We start from the raw sequence: 22,127 nt of genomic DNA on the forward strand, positions 1-22,127 counted from the left end.
TGTCCTAAGCCTCCATATACACGCCCAGCTGGTCTGGAACTGATCTGGAGGTTAAGTTGATTCATCAATTGTGAAAAGCTGGTCTTTTCCAATACGTTCAGCTGGCTCGGAGGCGTTTTATTTACTCGAGTCCAAGAACAAGTGATCTGAGAAAGGATTATTCTGATATTGAATGCTCTGGGATTCTTGGTTGAGAAGGGAAAAATCCGACGCCATTATTACTTTGCAGAATAATCCACGAAGTATATACCTAGACAGCCCTGGAGGTGTATCTAGGTATGTTTGTCTACTATGAGAAGCTGGTGCTTCCCCGAACTAAACAAACCTGCATGCCGCCAGCAGGTCTGGGGTATTTCTGGGCTGTCAAATTTTCCAATGGAGCCGGCACTCCTTGATTATCGAGGGTTTCCAGCTGGTCTGGAAACTTTGATTTGCATATCTATGGATATATTATATATGGATACATATTTGGCATGAGCTTGAAGCGAAACTGACCAAATTAACCCTTCAAACTTATTTCAAGGTAAAGCTGAATGAATGATACACTGAAGAAATGTAACTAATAGTAGTTCGCCAATCTCATGACCCGTGATATATACAGACTTGGGTATAATGACAAAGAAAGCACATTAGTTTAATACAATGTGTATTTTGAAAACAGTGATGCTTAGATGTGTGCCTTTCTGCAGCATTCGGAGTCCGCCAATCGGGACGATCCATTCTTGTTAGACGGTACGTCAATCGAGGGGTTGGCAGTGAAGAAATCCGCAGGGCGAATCATGAGCTGGAACATTTCAACGGGCCTGATAGTTTAGTCAGTGGTTGTTCTTTGAAGATAAGGGGGAAGGTAAAGACTTACATGACAGGCCAGTCCTCAACTCGTGGATTGTGAGTAATACCGAATGTGTTCCAAACTACGACATCTGTGTCTTCGACTGCCTCACCTCGGCGAGCGGCATCTGAGACACCGTCAACCTCGACTTGGCTCTGCAACGTGTACCGACCACCTGCATAGAGTTCATTGTCCCGGTACTTGGTGACCCAAACGTGATGTTGAGCGAACTGAGCTCGGCGTGCCTGCACCGAGTCTGGATCTGCCAATAATGTTTGCGTAGCCAAGGGGATGAATTTGTATCCAACTGGGTTTCCGCTGATGGGGTTGGTCTTGTGGGGATTGACCATCTTGATGGTCCGGTTCAGCTGGGGTGCTGCGTCGATCCAGGAGGAACGCTTGATGGTCTCCTTGGTAACCTGGTAGAAGTTTCCGTTGGGATTTGTGACCGCATTCTTGGGAACGGCGTGCGACTCCTCCACTACGACGGAGTTCTTCAGCCCGTCGATGGCTGGGTCCATACGCACACAGAAAATATGCTGGTGGTTTTGAGCGAGGACACCCCCGCTCACGACATTTCCATAATCGCTGACTTTACCCGCATCAATGTTGACCACGTTAAGAATACCGGTTGCACGGGACTCCACTGTGATACCACCTGATTGATCAAACTTGAAGGCGAAGATGTACTCGTAATTGGCCAAAGTGATGATGAATTGAACCACGAACTCGCGGAGACGAGTGACCACAGCCCGACCAGTACGCCAGTTGGAGTGCTTCCAGGCAATGCCGTTATCTTGTTCGTGAAGACAGATGGCATTGGGCATTTTTTGAGCAGTACCGTCGGGCTTTGTCATCACGGCGTCGAGGTACTTGATGACTCCGAGACAGTCACATCCCAGAGACAGGTTGTTCGCCATGTTACCACCGCCACCATCACCAAAATCGAAGGCTTGTTTGCGGTGGAAAGGTGGCCGGGGATCGGCATAAGGAACAGTCTGGTAACAATTAACAACAGGCAACTTTTCATAAGGAAGAAAACATACCATCTCGCTGATCGCTAAACGGTGCATCACACTACGACCATCATACCAGATATCGTGAATAGTGGCACCCTCACGTGGGTTGAAGGCGACACGGAAGCGCCACTTCTGCCACTCCACAAGAGAGTCGTTTGTGACCCGGAAGGAGGGTCCCTCAGGCTGAACAACATTCAAAGGTTTGAGATCCTTTCGTGTTCCCTCGGGAAGCAGCTCGGGAACATACTCGGAAGGCTTGCAGTGTCCAATGATATCGCGCTTGAAGGTCTGCTCAAGCAGGCCCTCTCCCTTACCACCGGTTGCAGGTCGGTCCACTCGAATGATCTCTTGTGTGTGTGCGTCCATGACTGGGATCACGGGAAGAGGGAATGAATAGAAGTTAGAGTCTTCGTTACCAGAACGCTTATCCTGGGCAAAGCACAGTGCTTGGAAGTAACGACGGTTGTCCTCGGTGCTGTCCAGACCACCATATGGCCATGGCTCGATCACGACCTCGAAACCCTCTGGGAGATCGAAGTCCGCGAGAGCCTGCTGGAACAAAGGCGACTTCATGCACTGCTCTACCAACGTATCGAACTCAGTCAGGGTGAGCGCCGCATGGTGCTCCTTGCCCACCACGAGGTGCTTGACCCGGGTGCGAGTAGCTATGTCGATGACCGATTCTTCGTAGGAGGGGATCCGGTCAGTGCCAATCACGTCGTACTGGCACAAGGCTAGACGCGGTGGACGAGGGGTCGTTGGACTCAAGCGACCGGCATGCTCGATGGCAAGGAACTCGAGCAATTGCGCTTTGGGGGGTTCTTGTAGGTAGATCTCGCGGAAGTCGATGATGGTGTTGGGGTGAGCGGCTGTGACCACATCGCGGGCTAGGTTGGTCTCCTCTTCGGAGAGGATAGCAAGTGGGTGAAGCATGATTGTGGTTAGTCTGAGCAGCTCCTTGACAAGCTTGACAAGCTCCCAGGCATGCTAGGGTGACTTATATAACGGTACGGAATGAGGGGATCGAGTGGGGGCTCCGGGCTCGGAAAGCCGGAATGGATCCGAGCTCCTTGATCACGATTGTCTAAGTCACATGTCTAGGTAATGAATCTTTATCTGTTGGCTTTGGATGATAAAATACAATCTTTGAATCGATAGCTCACATTAATTTCTACGGGCTCCGAGTATAATGTTGTTGTTTGCTACGAATCAGTCCTATCGATAGGCTGTTATCGCAGGTTCCATTCCGACCTTCCATCGCCGAGTGGCAAGCTGCAGTACATTACATAAAATAACCACTGACATGACCAATCACGATTGCGATGACTCTAGCAGAACAGGGGAATTTGTGCCAAGGAATCATTAGGCTCCCATTTAGACTTCTGGATGGAAGTAGTTCCGCAAAACCTCGAAAAATGCGGGGATGTGGATTTGATGGCCCGTGGTGTAGCCATATATGAGACCCTAATTACCGAGGGAATTTGGAGACCAATACAATATGAGTCGCACATCCCTGGGATGATGATCGACGGGGAACAGGTCCTTTCTTCGGGTACAGTTCAACAGCCATTCCGAGCTTGCTGCTTATCGTCCTATCTGACTTTAAATTCCGATTCCGAGCCTTTGCCTTTGCCATCCCAACGGCTCGGAGAGAGTGACAGACCCACGGCATATGTCGTGCCCAATCAACAACGGTGGCTTTTGTCACTGAACAGCCATTGGACGTGGTTTTGTCATGTTTGGGTCAATCTGCATTGATCCTGGAAATGCGGAAAGAACGCGCAGAGATAAAAGTAGCGCCTTAGACATTTATTTACCTAAAATGCGGGGAAGAGATGGATCTGGGGCGATAAATCACCACAGTCTGCATTAGCCCTGGCGATAAGCCTTACTTTCCCTATGATCTAGGGTGATCGTTACCTAGGTTATCAGGGAAGTGCGGATTGTGCACCGCGAATTGGGTAGTTACCCCCTATCTCGTACTAGTTCCGCGGCTATAAGACCAAGATAGATTTCGTGGAGAGTTGCTCGTGGCCTTGTGCAGTGCACAGATGAATTCCATTTCTGATCTAGAAGACAAGACCAAGGTGGCTTCCCCCGAGAAGCCCATCAGTGACGAGGAGCAGCTGGCTGCCCTCGGTCACGTCCAGGAACTCCGTCGTGAATTCTCACTATGGTCTATTGTGTGTCTTCAAATTTCGTTGATGGCAACATGGGAGGCTCTCTCGTCTGTAGTGGCCACGGCTTTGACCAACGGTGGTGCCCCTTGTTTGTTCTATAACTAGTATGTTACTCGGAAGGCCACTCTGTATCCGGGCAAACCCTGATTCTTTTCTTCCAGCATTATCTCCTTGATCGGCACAATCTTCGTTGTTTTGTCACTGTGTGAGATTGCTGCAATTTATCCTACTGCAGGAGGTAAGATACTGTTTCGTTCCCCTTTGCCTCACCCGCTCACAAGGTGTACGTTAGGACAATATCACTGGGTCTACTGTCTCAGTCCTGTATCATCTCGAGCCACGGCAACTTGGTTCACAGGCTGGATTTCCATCGGTGGCCAACTCGTTCTCGCCGCTTCAGCAGCCTTTGCCGCCGGGCTACAGCTGCAGTCTCTCATTACCCTCAACAACCCCGACACATATGTTCCGACGAGATGGCAGGGAATGCTCTTCTATTGGTTAATCTTAGCATACTCGATGGCGGTCAATATTTTCGGCTCCAAGATTCTACCTCATACCAACACCACCGCAGGTCAGTAGAGAAATGTCCTGTATGAGGTAATTAGGCTGATTACAATCCAGGAATTCTGCACGTAGGGGGATTCATCGCGATCGTCTGTGTCCTGGGTGTAATGTCCGACAAACATTCCGCCGACTACGTCTTCAAGGAGTTTTCCAATACCAGTGGCTGGACAAATGACGGAGTCTCATGGCTGGTGGGTTTACTCAGCACTGTGTATCCCTTTCTCGGGTAGGAAGTTATCCTAAATCTCACATATGACCTGACTGACATTGATTGCAGATACGATGCCGCCTGCCACCTAAGCGAGGAACTTCCCAAGCCTTCGCGTAACGTGCCCCTGGCCATGATCGGCAGTGTCGCCATTAACGGAGTGATTGGCCTTGTCTATGCAATCATCCTGTTGTTCTCCTTAGGCAATCTGCAAGATCTCCTCGAGTCCAACACAGGATTCCCTTTTATGCAACTCTTCCTCAACGTGACAGGCTCCCGCGCCGGTGCCTCCGTTATGGCGCTTTGCATTACCTTAGTAGCCTTGGCTGCCAATGCTGCTGGTACAACCTCAACCAGTCGCACGGCATGGGCCTTTGCGCGCGATCACGGTTTACCGGGTTCGGGATTCTTTTCGTATGTTAACCCGACCTTGCAAGTGCCCGTGCGCATGGTGGTGGTTGTCGGGTTTCTGCAGATGTTATTGGGTCTGATCTACCTGGGAAGCTCGACTGCCTTCAATGCCGTCCTTTCTATGGCTATTCTCGGCATGTATGCGTCCTATTTCTCTCCCATTCTGTTTATGCTTCTCTATGGTCGACGATCATCCTCATCTGCCATCGGTGGATTGGGATCGGGCATGTTCAATCTCGGACTACGATGGGGCCCAGTGGTGAACCTCATTGCGCTGCTGTGGCTGACCCTTGCAATGGTGTTCAGTACATTCCCTACCGTCGAGCCCGTGACGCCCAACAACATGAATTACTGTGTAGTCGTGATGGTGGGCTGGGTCTTCCTTGGTGGGGTGTACTATTATGCTTTTGGTGGGAAAAAGCGATTTTCAGGCCCGGTGGTGGAATTAGCAGAGGACATATAAAAACAATATTGCCAATAGGAGCAACGATGTATGAATTGAATTATCTCCCCGACCCCAAGGTCTTCATTCTTCTCGTAAAGTTGACTTGCCACCCGTCGGACCAGTGGAGGGTCCACTCCACTTATTTCCTATTTCCCCGAAACTCTACGATGGTGCCAAGAATGAGAGCTCCAGAATATAAGAAGTGGGGTTGAGCCTGACGAGGGGCAATTTCTTTGAAACGAAAGAACAGCCTCATCCATATAGCAAGCCATGCCGAATACTAAAATTGTCCACGTTCCCCATTTAGGCGGAATCGACGCCGCCTATCAGATGCCCGAGTATGATCCAGCCAAGCCAACGGTTGTCCTCGTGAACGCCTTCACCGCTACATCTGAGTTATACAGACAGCAATTTGATGATCCCCAGCTTGCCGCCAAGGTGAACCTGGTGGCTATCGAGCTCCTTGGACATGGTCAGACACGCACGTCGTCTGAGCAGTGGACGTACTGGGACACAGCTGAGATGAATCTCCAAGTCTTGGATGCTTTGGGAATTGCCAGGGCCTTTGTGTTGGGCACTAGTCAAGGAGGCTGGGTCACCGTTCAAATGGCCCTGCTTAGACCAGAAATGGTATGATAGCTGACACCAACCATTTTTGCCACTGCTGACTTGCTACTAGATTGCGGGTATCATCCCCCTGGGGACGTCAATGGATTCAGAGTCAGATCGCAGTCGAAAACTTGATTGCTGGGACGGCTTAAAAGTCGTGTCTGACTTCGTGAATCAATGGACTGTCAGTAAACCAGTGCCTAACTTTGAGCCCGGGGATGACTACTGCGATGCACTGATTGGAGTCGGTTTCAATGAGTGCTCTGCCGAGGTTCACGACTTCTGGCGCGACTCCATCAAATCGAACTATCGTGGAGAGGACGGTCGCAAACGTCTTCGGATGGCTGCGATCAACTTGGCAGAGCGTGGATCAATGCATCTTCGGCTGGCGGACGTTCGCTGCCCGGTTCTATGGCTTCATGTAGGTGTATGAATTTGCCATTCTGCGATCCTGGCTAATTCATTCAGGGAACTGAGGATGTTGTTTTCTCCGCGGCGAATGCCACAGAAGAGATCAAGCTTTTTACGCAGTCTCAGGATGCGAATTTGGTGCTGCTCAAAGGAGGTGCGCATTTCTTAAACTGCACTCATCCGACCGAGGTGAATAGTGCAGTAATTGAATTTGTGAATAAGTACCGGTGAATCCGAACATATAGTAGATTCATTTTCTGCCCCAGTATTGTCTCATGTACTGTTCCACCGTGGTTGGCTGGACCGACGATAGACGATTCAACGCGGGATCAATCACCCATTGATCCAACGTCCCCACAATCTCCAGTTGACATTCCATGTATTGAATGAATTGGCTCGGAGGTATACCTCTGAGCCGTGTAATGAGCTCTGCTTTCGTCACCTTGCGGACCTCAATTGATTTCCCAGTGTATTGTTCGCATAAACTGATCAAATCGGCGAAGCTTAGAGTATCCCCTGCCATTCCCAGATCCCTACCTCCCCACGGCTCTTCAATGTCCAAAGCAGCAACTACAAACGAACCCACATCTCTGATGTCTGTCATGCTCAAACTCGGAAATGATCCATCTGCGTGTACTGGGACCTCGATCCAAGGTGATGGAGCATCTAGATGGATGAGAAAAGACCCTTCTTGGAAACCTGCGAGTGCTTCCAGCCTTATCTCCTCCTCTGGAATTCCAATGCCAAGGTAGTTCATGAACATACCGCATGGAAACCGAGCGGCGTCGATCTTGCCTTGGCGGATTGAGGTCTGAACTTCTTTCCAGACTACGTTCTTTGCTGCAAGTAGATCAACCATTGTATGTGCATGTTCTGTGAGTGAGAACTCTGACGGTGCGAATCGTCGACACCCAGCTTCTTCCGCTGCGTGGAGGAGGTTCACTTGTGCGGTAACCCAGTCCGGACCCGGTATTAGGAGAACGCTGATGACAACTTCCACATCCCGCAGGGCTGCCACAAGGGAGGGTTGTGAACTGTAGTCCACATATCGAATCTCGCAACTTTGTTGGGCCGAAGGCCGAGAAACGTCTCGTTTCTTGCGTGAGAGGATCACCGGAGTATAACGGCCTTGAGTGGCGAGAAGAGCGGAAACAATACTTGTGCCAAGAGTAGGGCTAGTACCTCCAGCTATGGCGACACGCATGACTAGGAATTTATTTGAAATGTGTATTTCGTTTCTCAGTTATTTGAAGGCTCGAACTGAAGTCCTAAAGAAAGCTTGACGTTTGCAAGTTGAATCAATACGAAGTTGTCCGGGAATGTCGTCATTGAGAGTTGCAGTACCACTGACCTTGGATTGTGCATAATACCCAATCAAGTGGCCTTAGCCACGGGTAAAATTACTTTATCAATCTATTGTGATGGGCAAGTCGTCCGCAGCTCCTTTACTACATGTTTCTGAAGATCACCACATCTATACAATCATTTGGATACTGGTTCAAGCGTTTAGACGGCTTGGTGTTGTGAGCATCTTGAAGATGTGTTGAATGGGGCATTTGCGAGGTCCGACCATGCAGTCGAATGGACGCACTCAGAATACCCGTGGTTGGCAGCCTTCCCAGACTATAAGACCACAACAGGGCCTTGGAACAGCCAGCCGGTGCTCATCATTCCTATCAGGCGATCAAAGAAATGGTTGGTCTCGAATTCCCAAGTCGAAGACGTATACATGCCACATGCGGTGCAACTCGTCAAGTCGCGTACCTACCAAAACCACCGAATACTTAGGCTTTACCACAGACAGCCACACTGAAATCATGGATCACGCGAACCAGTATTTTACTGAGCACTATGTTGGGTCATATTATGAAGTTATCCAACCGCAACTCTGACCACCGTCGAAAAGAGCCTCGACCTAACTCTGGAAGAGTACTTAGATCAAATCTTAGTGTCGGCCGCGGATTTGAAGCATCTGCAGAAGGACGCATTTCCATCAAAAGATGGCTCAGATAACCAGAGCTTGTTGGGGCCGGCAATCAACGATACCAGGGTCGATGAAGAGACTGATCGCATACCACTCGGAACCGATGTTGAAACCGAACCCATCAATTTTCAAACCTTCATCGCGAATCGCGACGTACGCACGATTCAATATGGTGGGCATGAATGCATTCAGAAACAACTGGATGGCATCTCCAAAATGGGCAAATTAAGACGATCATCTTTCTTAGAATTTCGGGGGACAATTTGCGTTGCCCCTATTCTCTGTGGGCTTCCCCTTGCCAGGATACCCTGGACTGCTTATGAGAGCCACTATATTGACTGAAATTGGACCTACCAACTCATACATAACGAGTATCTCATTAATTTAAATGGCCCGTCGTCTTCAACGCGGCTAGAAGGTTTTAGATATCCACGGAGAAACCTAGAGTGCCCGCTACTCACATGGAATTCCTCATCGTGAGCATCGCTCTTCAGCTGGCCTCCATCCAATCCCCATTCGCTCCATTACAAGTTTTTCTCTATCTTCCCAGTTGTCGCCATCGTGCTCCAGGTCAACCACTTGGCCCCCCGAAGTGCGTTCTCGTATGCCACTTGAATCGAATTTCCAATTATGAGCCTTCTTTGCAAAGCGTCTCAGATCCCGCTGAAAGGTCGTGTCACCGGACCAGCCAAGTACGGCGCAGCCAATGGTCCTCCAGGGCGATATAATGATGTCCACACGATGGTGAGGATTGGGATTTCGTTTGTGACGACTGGGATCTTGATCTCCCGAAGAGCTTTGGTCATCAAAGTGCGGGTCTTGCCAGACTACCAATGCCTTATCGAGCGTATCGAAATGCTTCCCTGTTTCATCGCCTCGGAATGGTATTGTTTGCTGCTCACGAAGCGTTGAGGTGAGATGCAAGGAGAGCGTATGGCTAATATAGCGGCTCGTCTCGAGACTAGCAACGAGATCAACAATAAGGCTCCGCGTGACTGTATCATCACGATGAGTCAGTATAATATCCACGTCGCCGCATATCTGCTTCCCACGTCGGTAGCCCCCGACCAAAATGGATTGCACCTCGCCGTTTGCTTTCGGTCGCACTTGATTAGCATGCCACTGCACAATCGCAGCGATGCTTTCGGACTCGGAGCGCGAAATTCCCGCTTTGAACTCATCGTTGAATTTGACTCCGATTTGCTGCACGCGGGAGAGCGACTTCCAACCATGCTCCACAATATCATCGATGTCCCTCCACCCACGATGATAATAGAAATCCCGGGCTGTTTTGGCTCCCACACCCCATATCTCATTGAAAATGTTTAGGACACGCAAGACTGGGTCACCCTCCAAGGCACTTGCAGCAGCAACATTGCCATCGTCATCAGTGTGACTACAGGCACCATGTTGCTGGAATTCTGCGAACAGATTGGCGATTTTCACATCGCATCCCGGCAAAGCGATGATCTCACTGGGTCGTTTGATGACATAAGGATATGCAGCTATAGCAGCAATGGATGTACTGTACGCTCGTACGCCAATCTCATCGAGAGTCAGCTCCCGGATCCGACGGATCTTCACTAACTGAGAGATGAATTCTTCATTGGGAGGATGAAGGGGTGCTGAGCGCATACAGGCATACAGCACTTGGTCACGCACCCAGTCTGGTTGGGGCGGGAGTGATACAGTCTCGTCATGCTCGGATGTGGATTGTCGATAAAGCACCGGTGGGTTTCGTTGACTTGGAGTTTCGTTTGTGGGCTCTTTGGAGCGTCGAGCTTGAAATTGGTGGTGTTGCTGCACTGGTGAAGGACGTCCCGCTGCATCTTCCCTTGCCCTTTTTATGATCTGGCTAGATATGATAGTGGGTGGCGCTGCAGGGGTGGCTGATGGAGCAGCGATGCCTTTCCGTCCCTTGTAAACTAGAAATGGACCGTAGGGGAGAGGTTCACCACTCTTGATTGAACAATCTAGCCAATCCAGTTGAACGACTGCGACTGTTTGAGCCTCATTCTCGGCTTGATAATGTTGACCTCTCGCCTTGTCTATTTCCGATTCCGTGCTGAGATTCACGATATCTGTTGCAGCATCGACAGTGAAATTGACTTTCGTGGTTCTTTGTCGTTTCAGCGGAGGCCCCACTTCGGCCTTGGACGAAGTTGACATTGGCTCGGAAATTGCGCATAATTCCTCGGTCCATATCCCACGCGAGCGCAGCTCCAGCGCAGCTCGCTTTTTATGGGAAAGTTTACCCAATATTATACCTGCTTCCGTGATGTCATATGTTAGGTTTCCCCCGTGGTTGAGTAGACGATCTTCAGTTTCATGTAGCTTGTCCAGTGTCATGTGGGTGGGCAGAATGAATATTGGAGGGTGCCCGGTAAATAATTTCTCATTCACCTCGGTCTTGATGTCCGACGCACTTTGGATGGGGCGCTCGATACCCATTTTTTTGTGTATTTACATATGCAGGGAATAGATAATCGTGATCTCAACCACATTCCTATGCAGTAACCCGTGAACATAATCGGGTCGTGTCCCGTTGTGTGGCGCCTAAGTTCAGATTTCAGACGTGAGGTTGGGATTTGAGTGGGCGTTATCCGATTGGATTCCTTAAATGACGTCATATATCTTCAGCTTCACTGTTGTGCATTTGTCTATGCATCTTGTGAATCTGAGGGCATTGGAAACTAGAGTATTCAAACTGATCGCCTACGTGGATATGAGTTATCATAATGTCAAAGTATCATTTGCTGGAATGCCTGGTTCTCGATCATAAGCCAATATATGATAGTCGTTCCACCAAATTTCCGTCTACCACTTATGCGATACTCAAGCCCACCATAAGTAGCTGAGAAAAATCATTCAGATGAAGCGATAAAACCCTATCATCAATCCAGTGAAGTCCCCTCTAAGAAGGGCGACTTGCAGACCTCAACGTGCAACTTAACGGCCACTGTTGAAGTTAGCGACGAGCTTCCCTTGAAAATCGGTGTTGCAACATACATTCCCAGTCAGAGTATGGGCACGATGCTTTAATACATTTCTTCAAATGATCCAGGTAGGGTATACTTGGGCACGTGCATGCCGTATCTGAGACGCCCTTCCAGCACTCTCCGACGATAGCTGCTTGTTCGTTGCACACGAGCTATGGCAATGATATTCGTGAGCAAAACAGTAATATGTCAAAAGTTGAACTAAACTTAATCTCCTACCAAACATGGAGTCATTCCGTAGTTTTTGCTCGTGTCGATGTCGACAGGGGCACCCAACGCGCATGACAAAAAGCTAGCTAGTGCAATAATCACCGAGATCGTCATTTTGGTAATCTTAAGGGGGGGCAGTTCTTCGGGAAGCAGGTTCAATAAGGAGTGGCACCCCAGATGATTTGCCAAATTGATACACTTATCAACTCCTTTTATACTGGAAGCTGTTAGACCCATCAAAGATCACAACAGCGTAGAGTTACACACACGAAAAGTAGCGCATTCCAGTCCAATGAAGGATTTACAAGTATTCTCATCTTGACCAATCGAGCGTTTCCGGTCCTGCTGAGTACCTAAGTTTGAACTGAAGATGATCTCAGACAAATACCCTCATACATAGTAGATCGTGAGATCTTGACTCATCGAAATCCGCGAGAAGCTATGCTGTGCAACATTTCACCGGAATAGCATCACTCAACGATAGGTGATTGGTCTGAACTCTCGAATCATATACCTGGTATTCAAAACTGATCCGTTTGTTGTGCAAATAGCAGAAGGCTGACCGTTAGCGTATCACTAGAGCTTTGATACAGTAGTGAGCGAACATAGCTATTTCGTTATCGACTAGAGACCAAATCAAGATACGAGCATGAGTAGCTTCTTTGCACTTTCTCTTGTCACGTTTTTGGGACAAGAGTCAGCCCTCTGTAAGCTAGTGTAACAGAGCGCTGCACAGGTGAATCAAAGCGTGGTTCAGATCCAGGTTCGAAAGGTAATTGAAGGATCGTAAGTAAATAGGCCAAAAAGGTTAAGGGGAACTTTGAAAACATTTTATGGCAACGTTGGAACTAGTCTATAGGTATCCGACTCTCGTGGCTTTCGCCTTGAAAACTGCGGTGACGCCCTCACGGTGTCTAACGCGACTTTGATTCTTGTAGTCCGCGAGGCCTTGTCTAATTCGCCTTTTCGAGCTTCTAGAACTCTCGAAGCGACGTCAAACATCTCTTGCAAGCTTAACGTGGAAATTTCCCAAGGCTTAGCCAGTCCAGTGTCTCGCGTGTCAAATTGAAATTCAAACTATGCGACATTGATATATAAAAAGACGACCTCGGGAATGCAGATATGGCCTGAAGAAACGCACCTCCCTAATGTTCCTTCTAGTCTCCTGGTCAAGCTCAAGTCCTGGCAGCTCACGCCAGAAGAGGAACAGCTACTGGAACAACGTCAAGTAGTGTTCGCCATCAAAAAAAAAGCGCGCAGCCTCTTTTGCCTCCAGGTGCCGTCATTAATCTCTTTGCTCGGTCTTCTGGTCTGAAAATGGCTTCCTAGCCCATACTCTTCTCGCACGTTGATAGGCGTGGTGACGAGGATTGAGCAGTTCCTTTCTCATCCTAGCGTTGTAGACCTGCACCTCCTCTGGCGACCACGGGGTCGGACTTCCAAACTTAGTCATTAGATACATCGTATAACCCTCCATACCAGTCAGCCAATGATGGAGGTTGACCGACCCAAGTTCCTTCAGGGTCTTGTCCTTTGGCCATGGACCGATTGGCCACTTGACGTTCTTTTCGTGGACATCAACAAACCCGGCTTTTTCAATCGAGGCCCGCATTGTTTTGATAAGGTCCATAGGCTTCCCAGACTTATTAGCGGCAGCATCAAATCTGAGGAAAACAAATCAGTCCGACTTGTCTCATCAACAGCTACCGTCACATATCCTTGGGGAGGCGGAAAGGGGGGTTCTCCATACCTCGGTCCGATATCAAATAACACATTATCATGCGGAATGCTATCGTCATCACAATAGATTGTCGGGTGAATTTCCATCTGTTCAATCCATCCACCCGGCTCTAGGCAGTCGTAAACTTGCTTCATCAATTGCTCTGTCTCCGCAGGAGTAAAGGCACTTGCCATAATGCGAAGATGGATTAGATCAAATTTTTCACGCCAAGTCCACTCTTGTAAAACGTCATCCACTTCGAGAACGCAATTGGGAGGCATCCAGCTAACTGGAGGGGGGGAAAAGATCCACGCCACGGACAGCGGCATTAGGGAACATATCGGCAACGTCAATGGCCCACGAACCCTTCCCAGTCCCAATATCAAGAACATTTTTGGGGTTCAATGGGGCTTGGAATAGCATGTTCTCCTCATCGGAATCCCCGATTATAGCTGCAAGATGTGCAGCATCGTAGGTTTCGAATTGTCTTTCATCGGCAGGAAAACAATACTCGTCGGACTTCAGAGACTGATATCTTCGGCCATTTTCCATCAGACCCCTGTACAAAGAGGAACCGATGGAAGTGGTCTCTGAGGCCCAATCTTCAGGACTGTATTCATCCGTTATTATATGCAAATCCGGATCCACATCCACAGTAATCTGATCGGTCATGGTTAGAGATTTAGACCGAACCGTGGTTAGGTCGGACTGCGGTAGATTGCAAAGTACAGTATTAGGAGTTTTTGGGGGTGGAGCCAGGTGTCATGAATGGCGGATCGTCAGGGATGTGGTGGATTAAAAAAATGCATTTGCAAGGGGGGGGGGGGCCTCGGTAGTGTTATAGTGCTTCACGCACGGTACCGGTACTTTTGCGCGGGTAATAACGACAATGGATAAGGTACAAAACACAGTAATACGTGTACCATGTGGCTGATCTCGGACGTTGTTCTCGGAACGGGTAACCGTCCGAACGGAAGAACTTGCTTGGGATTGTGAATGATGCGCAAGTGTTGAACTGACAAGACTCTACTAATTTCCAGGGGAAATAACTACATTACGAATACATATCATGTAAGACCTGCGCTCCTGTGTACAATCTGTATCCTTCATTTCTGCAGTGCAGACAGCGAAGAGTATTATACACCCAGCGGTAAAACCTAATTAGCAATACATTACTGAGGTCTGTGCAATCAAATTGAATCAGGGTCTAGCCCATTCTGAAAGAAGACAGCACGTATTTTTTACACTTTGCCCTGTTGCACAGAAGATTCTCGGGCTTTGGTGTGTTGACAAGACAGACACATCCTCGCCCGGGCATGTGGGTATGTTTACAGTAATTCAACTTGCCAGTATACCAAATACGCTCCGTAAATTACAACAATAAAGGCTCATCGTAGACAAGCCGTCGGATGTGGCGCTGAGACAACGAAAAAGTGGAGTTCTTCCAGGATCGTAGATCTTTGGAAGCCGGAAACTAGAGGACAACATGAGAATCGCGATTTTGGTGGTTTAGATGCACTATTTAGTAAATAGAATGATGAAAGGACTTTTCAATAACTCGAATCTTTGATATATTGTCTTATGTTACATATACAGGCGGTAATACACATTCTACGCTAAGACCAAAGTACATAAATAGCCTGATGATATGTCTGGCAACTTTAGAGTGGTACTTTTGACAAACTTTAGTATATGATTAGGAAGAGAACCACCTGAGCGGAGGTTCCTACCAGGTACTGATATAATGTCACGTCAAATTGTACATTGGGAGATATGAAAAATAGAATGGCAACGGGGGAAAGAAATATGGAAAGCTAGGATAAGTGGATAGAGATAGGGGTAAAATATTGTAGGTATGGATATCATTAAGCAAGTCTAGCTACATCGGCTGGTGGTAATTTAAGTTTGCTACACAGCAATTCTAGTGCACGTGGGTATCATGCGATGCCTCCAACCTTCAATATTTGACTTCTCACATGCGGATCGAACTGCGAAAAATATCAACAGTTTTCTTTTGTTATCTATGCCTTGCACTGCTCAACGGCCGATGAAGATGTGTCATGTTCGATGTGAAAGGTGACACTAGACGATCTCCTCTTCGATCCGTCGCCCTTCAGTAGCCGTGACACGAGTAGAGTCCCCCTTGGTGATAACAGTGGTTTGTCCACGCTCATACACATCGTCTTCTCCGGTTTCAGGTTCCTCATCTTGGGATCTCTCGGTACCTGTCACGGTAGAGCGCCCGTAGCGTTGGTCCATCCATCTCCGCCACGGCTTATACACCACAACGCTCAATCCTCCAAATATTATAAAGCACCCGCAGATACCACCACCGATGGCATCATAATAATCGCCGGCTATTTGCACGCCGTCCCAGAACTTTCCGGTGGCATCGGTGACATTGAGGATCATGGTCAGGAGCTGGATCACACCAATAACGATGGCAACGATAACGGTCAGAATGGTTAATACAATCGAGTAGTATAAGAACGCCACAGGATCTCGGTGATTGTCTCTGGACTGGGGCAATTCGTCATCGTCAATATCCGAAGATGTTTCAAGAACTTCAGTGGCGGCCTTCTGGGATAGGAAGTTCTGAGCAGGTTGAATGTACAAAGAGAACATAAGAGCTCCATCAACGGTATCCAAGAGACACATTCCAGCTAGATGGAAATCAGTAGGATATCAGCTAGTGCTCATGGAAATGCTCTTACCGGTAAATAATGCAGGTAGAATCAAGATCACCCAGAACGATGTTCCCTTGGCAGCCTCGATGGATGAGATACCAAGCAACGCAATCTCAGATGAAGTGTCAAACCCAAGTCCGAACAAAATACCGAGAGGATACATTTTCCAAGGACTTGGACATGGTCAGCATATGAGGTCAAGACCAACGTGTATTTGCGACATACCGGTCAATCAATTTGAACATCTTCTTCAAGATGGAGAACAGTGGCCCTCCACCCTCGATCTTCCAAGCCTCGTCTTCTTGTCCTTCCGGTAAGTTGAAGACCTTTTGCATCTGCTTGATTAATTTGAACAGAATATAGACATTCATGAGACCAAGTAGTATCAGGAATGCTGCGCTGACGGAGCTACCGATAATGCCGCCAATTTTGCTGAAACTGTCGAATTTGTCCGAGACTGCAGCGGCGGTAGCTGCGACTACAATGGACGTGATGATTACGATTCTAAAAATGACTTAGCGTGATGTTCATTAGACGATAGTCGAGTTTCAGTTACTCACGTGGAATGCCCAAGGGAAAAGAATGTTCCCACAGTGACGGGCTTTTGGCCAGTCGCCAATAATCGTCGTGTCATCAGATCAATGGCCTATTCAAATTAGAACTCGCATTGGTGAAAATGCGGATTCCGTGCTGGGCTTACGGAAATATGATCTGCATCGAAAGCATGTCTTAAGCCGAGAGAGTATGCGAGAGCTGCAGTCGAAATCATGGCTCTAAAACATCGTCAGTTCATATACCATGGGCAGGATCTATCAAATACCTAAACATACGGATGAAAGTGCTGTCAGGATGTTAGCGTCTTGCAATTCCACTTCTTAGTTTGGATGAACGAATGGAACTCGACATACCAGCACAATCGCAGCGGCGACCCATACGATGATATTCAAAAAGGCAATCAGAATGATGATCGCGATGGCCCGAAGAGGAATTTTGCGAATTCCTGGCATTCGACTATGGGAACGCTCGGCCTTGCGGATCAAGGGTTGCAAGCTCCATTTCTTGTCACTGTCCAGACTGTGCGAGTCCGCAGGAGTTTCGTCAACAATTGATGACATTGTGACTTCAAGGGCAACTGAATGCCGATCGTCCGGAAGTATATTCTCCCCACTAGACTTTGAGACTCTGGTCGGAATCAGGATGTTGAAAACCCTGCCGAGCACGGATCAAAGAACAGCAGCGGAAGAGACAACTTATTATACCAGCTGCTCTTGGCTTTCACTTGGCTTGCAGATGCAACTTGGCAGAATTTTCTCCTGGTCTTATCGGCCGCTTTTTCCACGCCAAGGTCCCCGAGAACTGGAGATCCACTTGGCGGGGAAATGTCCTGCGCTGAACACAACAGCAAATACGCAAAGCAGCCAACGACCTTGAATGCTAGGAAGCTTGGAAACCTCACTATTGATGAGCGATTCTCCGAATTAGACGAGATCCCTTTGTCAAAAGAAAAAGAAGTCCACCGTGACAACAGTGGGGTATCAACACGTGATAAGGCGGGGCAGCGGCGAGTGCCGGTTGAATTGATAGTCAATTATTATTCAATCTCCGGGTTCTGATATGATAATTTCCCTGGCGAGCATCTCCACCATCGTCTGCCGAACGCCAGTCCCACCTCTTTTGCCCGAAACCGGCTTGAGATCGCCCTATCGGCGAACTCGCATACTATTTGCGAATCTCAACATGTCACTTTGTGACTTATTCGCCTAACGAGACAATATCGAAGAATCCATGACAATGACTTCGGGACACACAGTTTCTCATGCTTCCCCTAAAGCTTTCCCCGAGCCTTGAACTCTCATTTTTCAGGGTTTTATATCGCGAGTGGGTCATCATGTCAACTCATCATGCATGTCACCCCAAACCAACTGAAAGAAAGCCATTCCTGGGCACATACCCATCCAAAACTCGAATACCTGTAAGCAAGATAAATCTTAGAATTAGATGACTGGTATCGATCGTAACTTAATCATTATCTGCGGCCCCGGGTAACGTGCCATCTTGACATCTTACCTAACTCAATGAGGGTGTCTGAAATCAATTCCAGCAGTCGACGCCTTAGGTTTCGCTTTGTTTACCCTGTGCAGCAGATTCTCGCGAATACAATACCTAATGAGATACGAGATGGAATTTCGTTCGTCTGCTGCTGCTTGCATGGAAAAATACCGTTCATCGGCATTCTTTATTTGCTTCAGAGCAGCCAAGGTAGCTTACAACGATGATCCATCGTTTTGGTATTAATATTTTGAGAGCCTTCCCGAGCCGTCCGTGCTATTTCATCACGGTGGCTGGAACACCAATGAGTCTGGATTGCATACTGTCCACGCCTTTGGATAGCCATACTGAAAAATCGCGGCAGAGTCATGGCAGGATTGATACGCGGCTGTCCAAGAGCCTTACGGACTGGGAGAAACTCCGAAATTGAAGGAAGTGCAGACTATCGAGTTTCATAAGTCGAGTATCTATATGAGAGAGTTTGGTAGATCATGTTTACATCCTTTTTAGAATGCAAAGTATAAATGAGGTAGAGAGTTGGATTAAGGGAGATATTGCCCATGAAAATTCGTGATGTAACATTCTTGGAATACCTTGACGTTGGCTATAAACTGAGCGAACATCTTCATGCGTACATCAAATAATGTATACGGTTGTGATGTGGCCGCTGAAACAGGTGTATTGAATTATAGTCCCTGGCAATGACATGCACGAGGGTGGATATCCCATAGTCTCGCGGTATGATTACAAAGTATGGTATTTAGGCTATAAGTGTCAGTGCTCTACTGGTCAGGAATTATAGGTGATTAGAGTATACCTCCGCAGATGAAGTATACGGTAAGAATTAGTAAAGTGGGGTAGCTGCAGTGAAGAATGCGACTCTGAAATTCCTTAGCAAGGAATCAATCTGGGTAGTGGAGCTCAACTATTCAATAACCAATGGAGCGAAAGCCTTACATGCTACATGATTCGTATGTTGCGAAACACGGCCAGCTGAGCCGGAAGGATTAGCATAATCTGCAGGACTCTCAGCATCCAATTGGTCACAGACTCTTGCACAGACCAGGTTTCCCGGATACAGTACTGTATGTATTCGTGTTCATATGTACCTAAGGCCCGACCCGTATCCCGTACTATTACTTAGATCCAAAGTTCATTTTCGCGATTAAAGTCGGGATATCGTTTTCCGACCCTGATTATACAGAGCAATCTAGTTGTCACTTTTTTGGGGGGGAGGGTTTCACTCCTGATCGGCTTTGCCACGTCGGAAAAACTGACCCATGCCCGATCCTAATCCCCGCAGTCCACGCTGTTGCGCCTCTCGCCGTGCAGCTCCGTCAACAGCGCCTTCGTGCTCCTCGGTGTGACGGTACCGACGATCCGTATAGTGAAGTGTCACTTGCATCAAGATGGCTGCCAAAATACTGGCAATCAAAATGCCGATCATCACCAAGTTACTCTTACGGTACTTATGCCGTCCTGGCGCATTGGCGTCGCTCGCCCATCCAGAATACAAGGCATAGGTTGTCATGATACTTCCCAGGTTTCCCCAGCCTGAAACCACGGCAGAAGCAGCTGCCACGCCGACTTCGCCGTGACGGGGCTGGAAAATCTCTGCAGTCCACGTCATCGTGATGGGTACAGTAGGCCCGAGACCGAATCCGACGATCAATAAGCCACCGTACCGAGGCCAAGGGTTTTCGTCAGAACCGGCATAGCTCGTGAGAAGGAGACCCAGGATCTGAAGCAAAGTCGGGATGGAGAAGAAAAGAGCACGGTGCCGATGGAAGCGGTCGGAGAATGGTGTAACAAGCAAGATGGCAATTAAATCCATCTGGAAACTCAGTTAGCTAGATGCGAAGTAAAGGTTGCTCGATTGATTAACTTACAATCCAAATAGGAGCAGTGAGCAAGCTCACATCGACTCCATTCAAGGACGGGTTGATTGCCTGGATGATCAGGTTCGCATAGAGCTGGACGCCGATTCCAACGCCAACAACGCCAAAGTACATGATCAAGAGCGGCCATAGCCGCCAGTCCATGAACACATGAAGTAAATCGCGGAAGCTCCATGCAGGGGCATGGTAAACACGCTTCAAGTCATGGTAGTGAATCACCGCATCACGTCCCTTCAAAGCCGGGGCACTGCGAGGCACCCACTTCATATACCATGCGCGAGTAGATTCATCCTCACCCGGTGCCACAGGACGGTCCGGTAGCCACCAGAGCAAGACAAATCCAAGCGCGATCGTAATCACACCCCATACCAGGAACATCCATTGGAATCCAACGTAGCCACGGACTCCGTCCATCTTTTGGAATCCAGCAGAGACTAGTCCCACAACGGCGGCCGATACTTGCGCAGCGGTAAAGTACCGGCCAATACGCTTTCCCATGCGAGATGGCGGGTAGAAGAGCGTCAAGTAATAGGTCATCCCCGGCCACAATCCTGCTTCAACGATACCTAGAAGGAGGCGGAGCAGGCTGTATGTCCGTTAGTGTTAATCTGTCAGAGCAAACGATTTCTACATACTAGAAGCTCCAAGCCGATTTCATGGCCACCATGCAGGTACCGATCAGTCCGACACTGATCACAATGCGACTCATCCAGACGTGTGGACTCAACCGCGTCATGACCAAGTTAGATGGTAAATCAAAAACCACATAGCCGACGTAGAAGAGAGCCAAGGCAGTTGAAATTTGGTGACTGGTCATGTGCAGAACATCGCCGATGTCGTGACCGGCGCCTTCATTCATGGTTTGCGCCAAACCAACATTAGAGCGAATGGCCGAAGCCATAAAGTAGAGCACCCAGAGGGCGGGAATAATGCGCCAATCCAATTTACTAAGTCGAAATTATCAGTAAATGAAACAAGACGGGTTTGCGTTAGTCCTTACTTATAAATGCGCTCGACATTATCGACGCTGAACTCGCCCGGGGCAAGGTCGTTCCCAGATGCGGAGTCCGATGCATCCTGTGGGCGTTCATGAACATCTTCGGAAACGGGGTCCTTGGGGATGCTCGCGAACTCAGATGCGTCGGCGCTCATTTTGAAGCTTTGGTTATGTTTTTTTTTTTCTTCTTCTCTCTTTCGGAGTGGGCAGGCCCGTTGCCAAATATAACCCAGGCGACCTGGTTTAGACAATAATAACCATCAAAACTGTGCCAGATGATTTTTACAAAATTTCGCCCGTTCCTGGAAATATTAATTAGTAAAAATTCTTCCCAAACGCTAAAATCACGTTCTCCGCGCTGTTCTCGCTCAGCCTTAACCGAGGCATATCGCTTATCGAGTCCGTAACAATGGGGAGAAAAACTACCCGGTCAACCTACCTTCAACCTGTAGCCCGTGCACTGAAGAGCTCCAACAAAATGGGCCTGGGGGAGAAGGAAAAAAGTTGAAGGCGGAGAAAAAAGGCCGATCTGATAAAGATAATCAGAAGAGTTCTTGGCAAACGTACTGAGGAGTCGGTAATGCAGCTGAAATTTATTCGCGAACTCTTATGGGGAATTGCGTGTGAGTCAAGAGTTTGACGTGTTTTCGGTTTGGGAAGAAGAAAAACCAAGACAAAAAGCACAAACCAAACCCAAAACTGAAGACCAAGACCGGGATGTTGAGCTGTTGAGGTTATGCGGGAAAAATTCTTCCGATTGTCGGCGTCGAGACCTCAACATCTCACCGGTGATAACCTTAATGTTCTCCCGTCGCTTAAGTTCGGACTATCCACGGAGCTTTCTTTGCTTCCATCAGGTCACTCCTTTAAGAATACCCCACAGGGAGGACTAGCTGACCGAAGC

The 22,127-nt window shown here is 48.3% G+C and overlaps 8 protein-coding genes across 8 annotated transcripts; 2 read left to right on the forward strand and 6 right to left on the reverse strand.

The window, feature by feature from the left end:
* Window positions 1-667: 667 nt before the first annotated feature.
* Window positions 668-2,784, reverse strand: N7484_005419 (putative copper amine oxidase; the record flags this gene model as incomplete). The annotated part of the gene is made up of 3 exons (XM_057115838.1): window positions 668-803; window positions 860-1,830; window positions 1,879-2,784. 3 exons carry the CDS (start codon window positions 2,782-2,784, stop codon window positions 668-670), a joined length of 2,013 nt encoding a protein of 670 aa, XP_056971721.1.
* Window positions 2,785-3,902: 1,118 nt separating this feature from the next.
* N7484_005420 (uncharacterized protein) lies at window positions 3,903-5,677 on the forward strand (the record flags this gene model as incomplete). Its single annotated transcript, XM_057115839.1, has 5 exons — window positions 3,903-4,135; window positions 4,193-4,269; window positions 4,324-4,602; window positions 4,668-4,821; window positions 4,873-5,677. The coding sequence occupies 5 exons, from the start codon at window positions 3,903-3,905 to the stop codon at window positions 5,675-5,677; spliced, it is 1,548 nt and encodes a 515-aa protein (XP_056971722.1).
* Window positions 5,678-5,929: 252 nt separating this feature from the next.
* N7484_005421 (alpha/beta fold hydrolase) lies at window positions 5,930-6,701 on the forward strand (the record flags this gene model as incomplete). Its single annotated transcript, XM_057115840.1, has 2 exons — window positions 5,930-6,289; window positions 6,339-6,701. 2 exons carry the CDS (start codon window positions 5,930-5,932, stop codon window positions 6,699-6,701), a joined length of 723 nt encoding a protein of 240 aa, XP_056971723.1.
* A 228-nt stretch (window positions 6,702-6,929) lies between these two features.
* N7484_005422 (aromatic alcohol reductase) lies at window positions 6,930-7,883 on the reverse strand (the record flags this gene model as incomplete). Its single annotated transcript, XM_057115841.1, has 1 exon — window positions 6,930-7,883. The coding sequence occupies one exon, from the start codon at window positions 7,881-7,883 to the stop codon at window positions 6,930-6,932; it is 954 nt and encodes a 317-aa protein (XP_056971724.1).
* Window positions 7,884-9,134: 1,251 nt separating this feature from the next.
* On the reverse strand, window positions 9,135-11,114 carry N7484_005423 (uncharacterized protein; the record flags this gene model as incomplete). Its single annotated transcript, XM_057115842.1, has 1 exon — window positions 9,135-11,114. One exon carries the CDS (start codon window positions 11,112-11,114, stop codon window positions 9,135-9,137), a length of 1,980 nt encoding a protein of 659 aa, XP_056971725.1.
* A 2,043-nt stretch (window positions 11,115-13,157) lies between these two features.
* On the reverse strand, window positions 13,158-14,264 carry N7484_005424 (class I SAM-dependent methyltransferase; the record flags this gene model as incomplete). Its single annotated transcript, XM_057115843.1, has 4 exons — window positions 13,158-13,308; window positions 13,381-13,536; window positions 13,623-13,830; window positions 13,883-14,264. 4 exons carry the CDS (start codon window positions 14,262-14,264, stop codon window positions 13,158-13,160), a joined length of 897 nt encoding a protein of 298 aa, XP_056971726.1.
* Window positions 14,265-15,674: 1,410 nt separating this feature from the next.
* Window positions 15,675-17,394, reverse strand: N7484_005425 (HoxN/HupN/NixA family nickel/cobalt transporter; the record flags this gene model as incomplete). The annotated part of the gene is made up of 7 exons (XM_057115844.1): window positions 15,675-16,255; window positions 16,307-16,452; window positions 16,505-16,783; window positions 16,840-16,925; window positions 16,980-17,052; window positions 17,110-17,120; window positions 17,188-17,394. The coding sequence occupies 7 exons, from the start codon at window positions 17,392-17,394 to the stop codon at window positions 15,675-15,677; spliced, it is 1,383 nt and encodes a 460-aa protein (XP_056971727.1).
* Window positions 17,395-19,568: 2,174 nt separating this feature from the next.
* On the reverse strand, window positions 19,569-21,378 carry N7484_005426 (putative MFS transporter; the record flags this gene model as incomplete). The annotated part of the gene is made up of 4 exons (XM_057115845.1): window positions 19,569-20,162; window positions 20,218-20,812; window positions 20,862-21,173; window positions 21,227-21,378. 4 exons carry the CDS (start codon window positions 21,376-21,378, stop codon window positions 19,569-19,571), a joined length of 1,653 nt encoding a protein of 550 aa, XP_056971728.1.
* Window positions 21,379-22,127: the final 749 nt, after the last annotated feature.

This window comes from Penicillium longicatenatum (assembly GCF_028827895.1).
Source record: "Penicillium longicatenatum strain IBT 33135 chromosome Unknown contig_3_segment0_segment0, whole genome shotgun sequence".
Lineage (NCBI taxonomy): Eukaryota > Fungi > Ascomycota > Eurotiomycetes > Eurotiales > Aspergillaceae > Penicillium > Penicillium longicatenatum.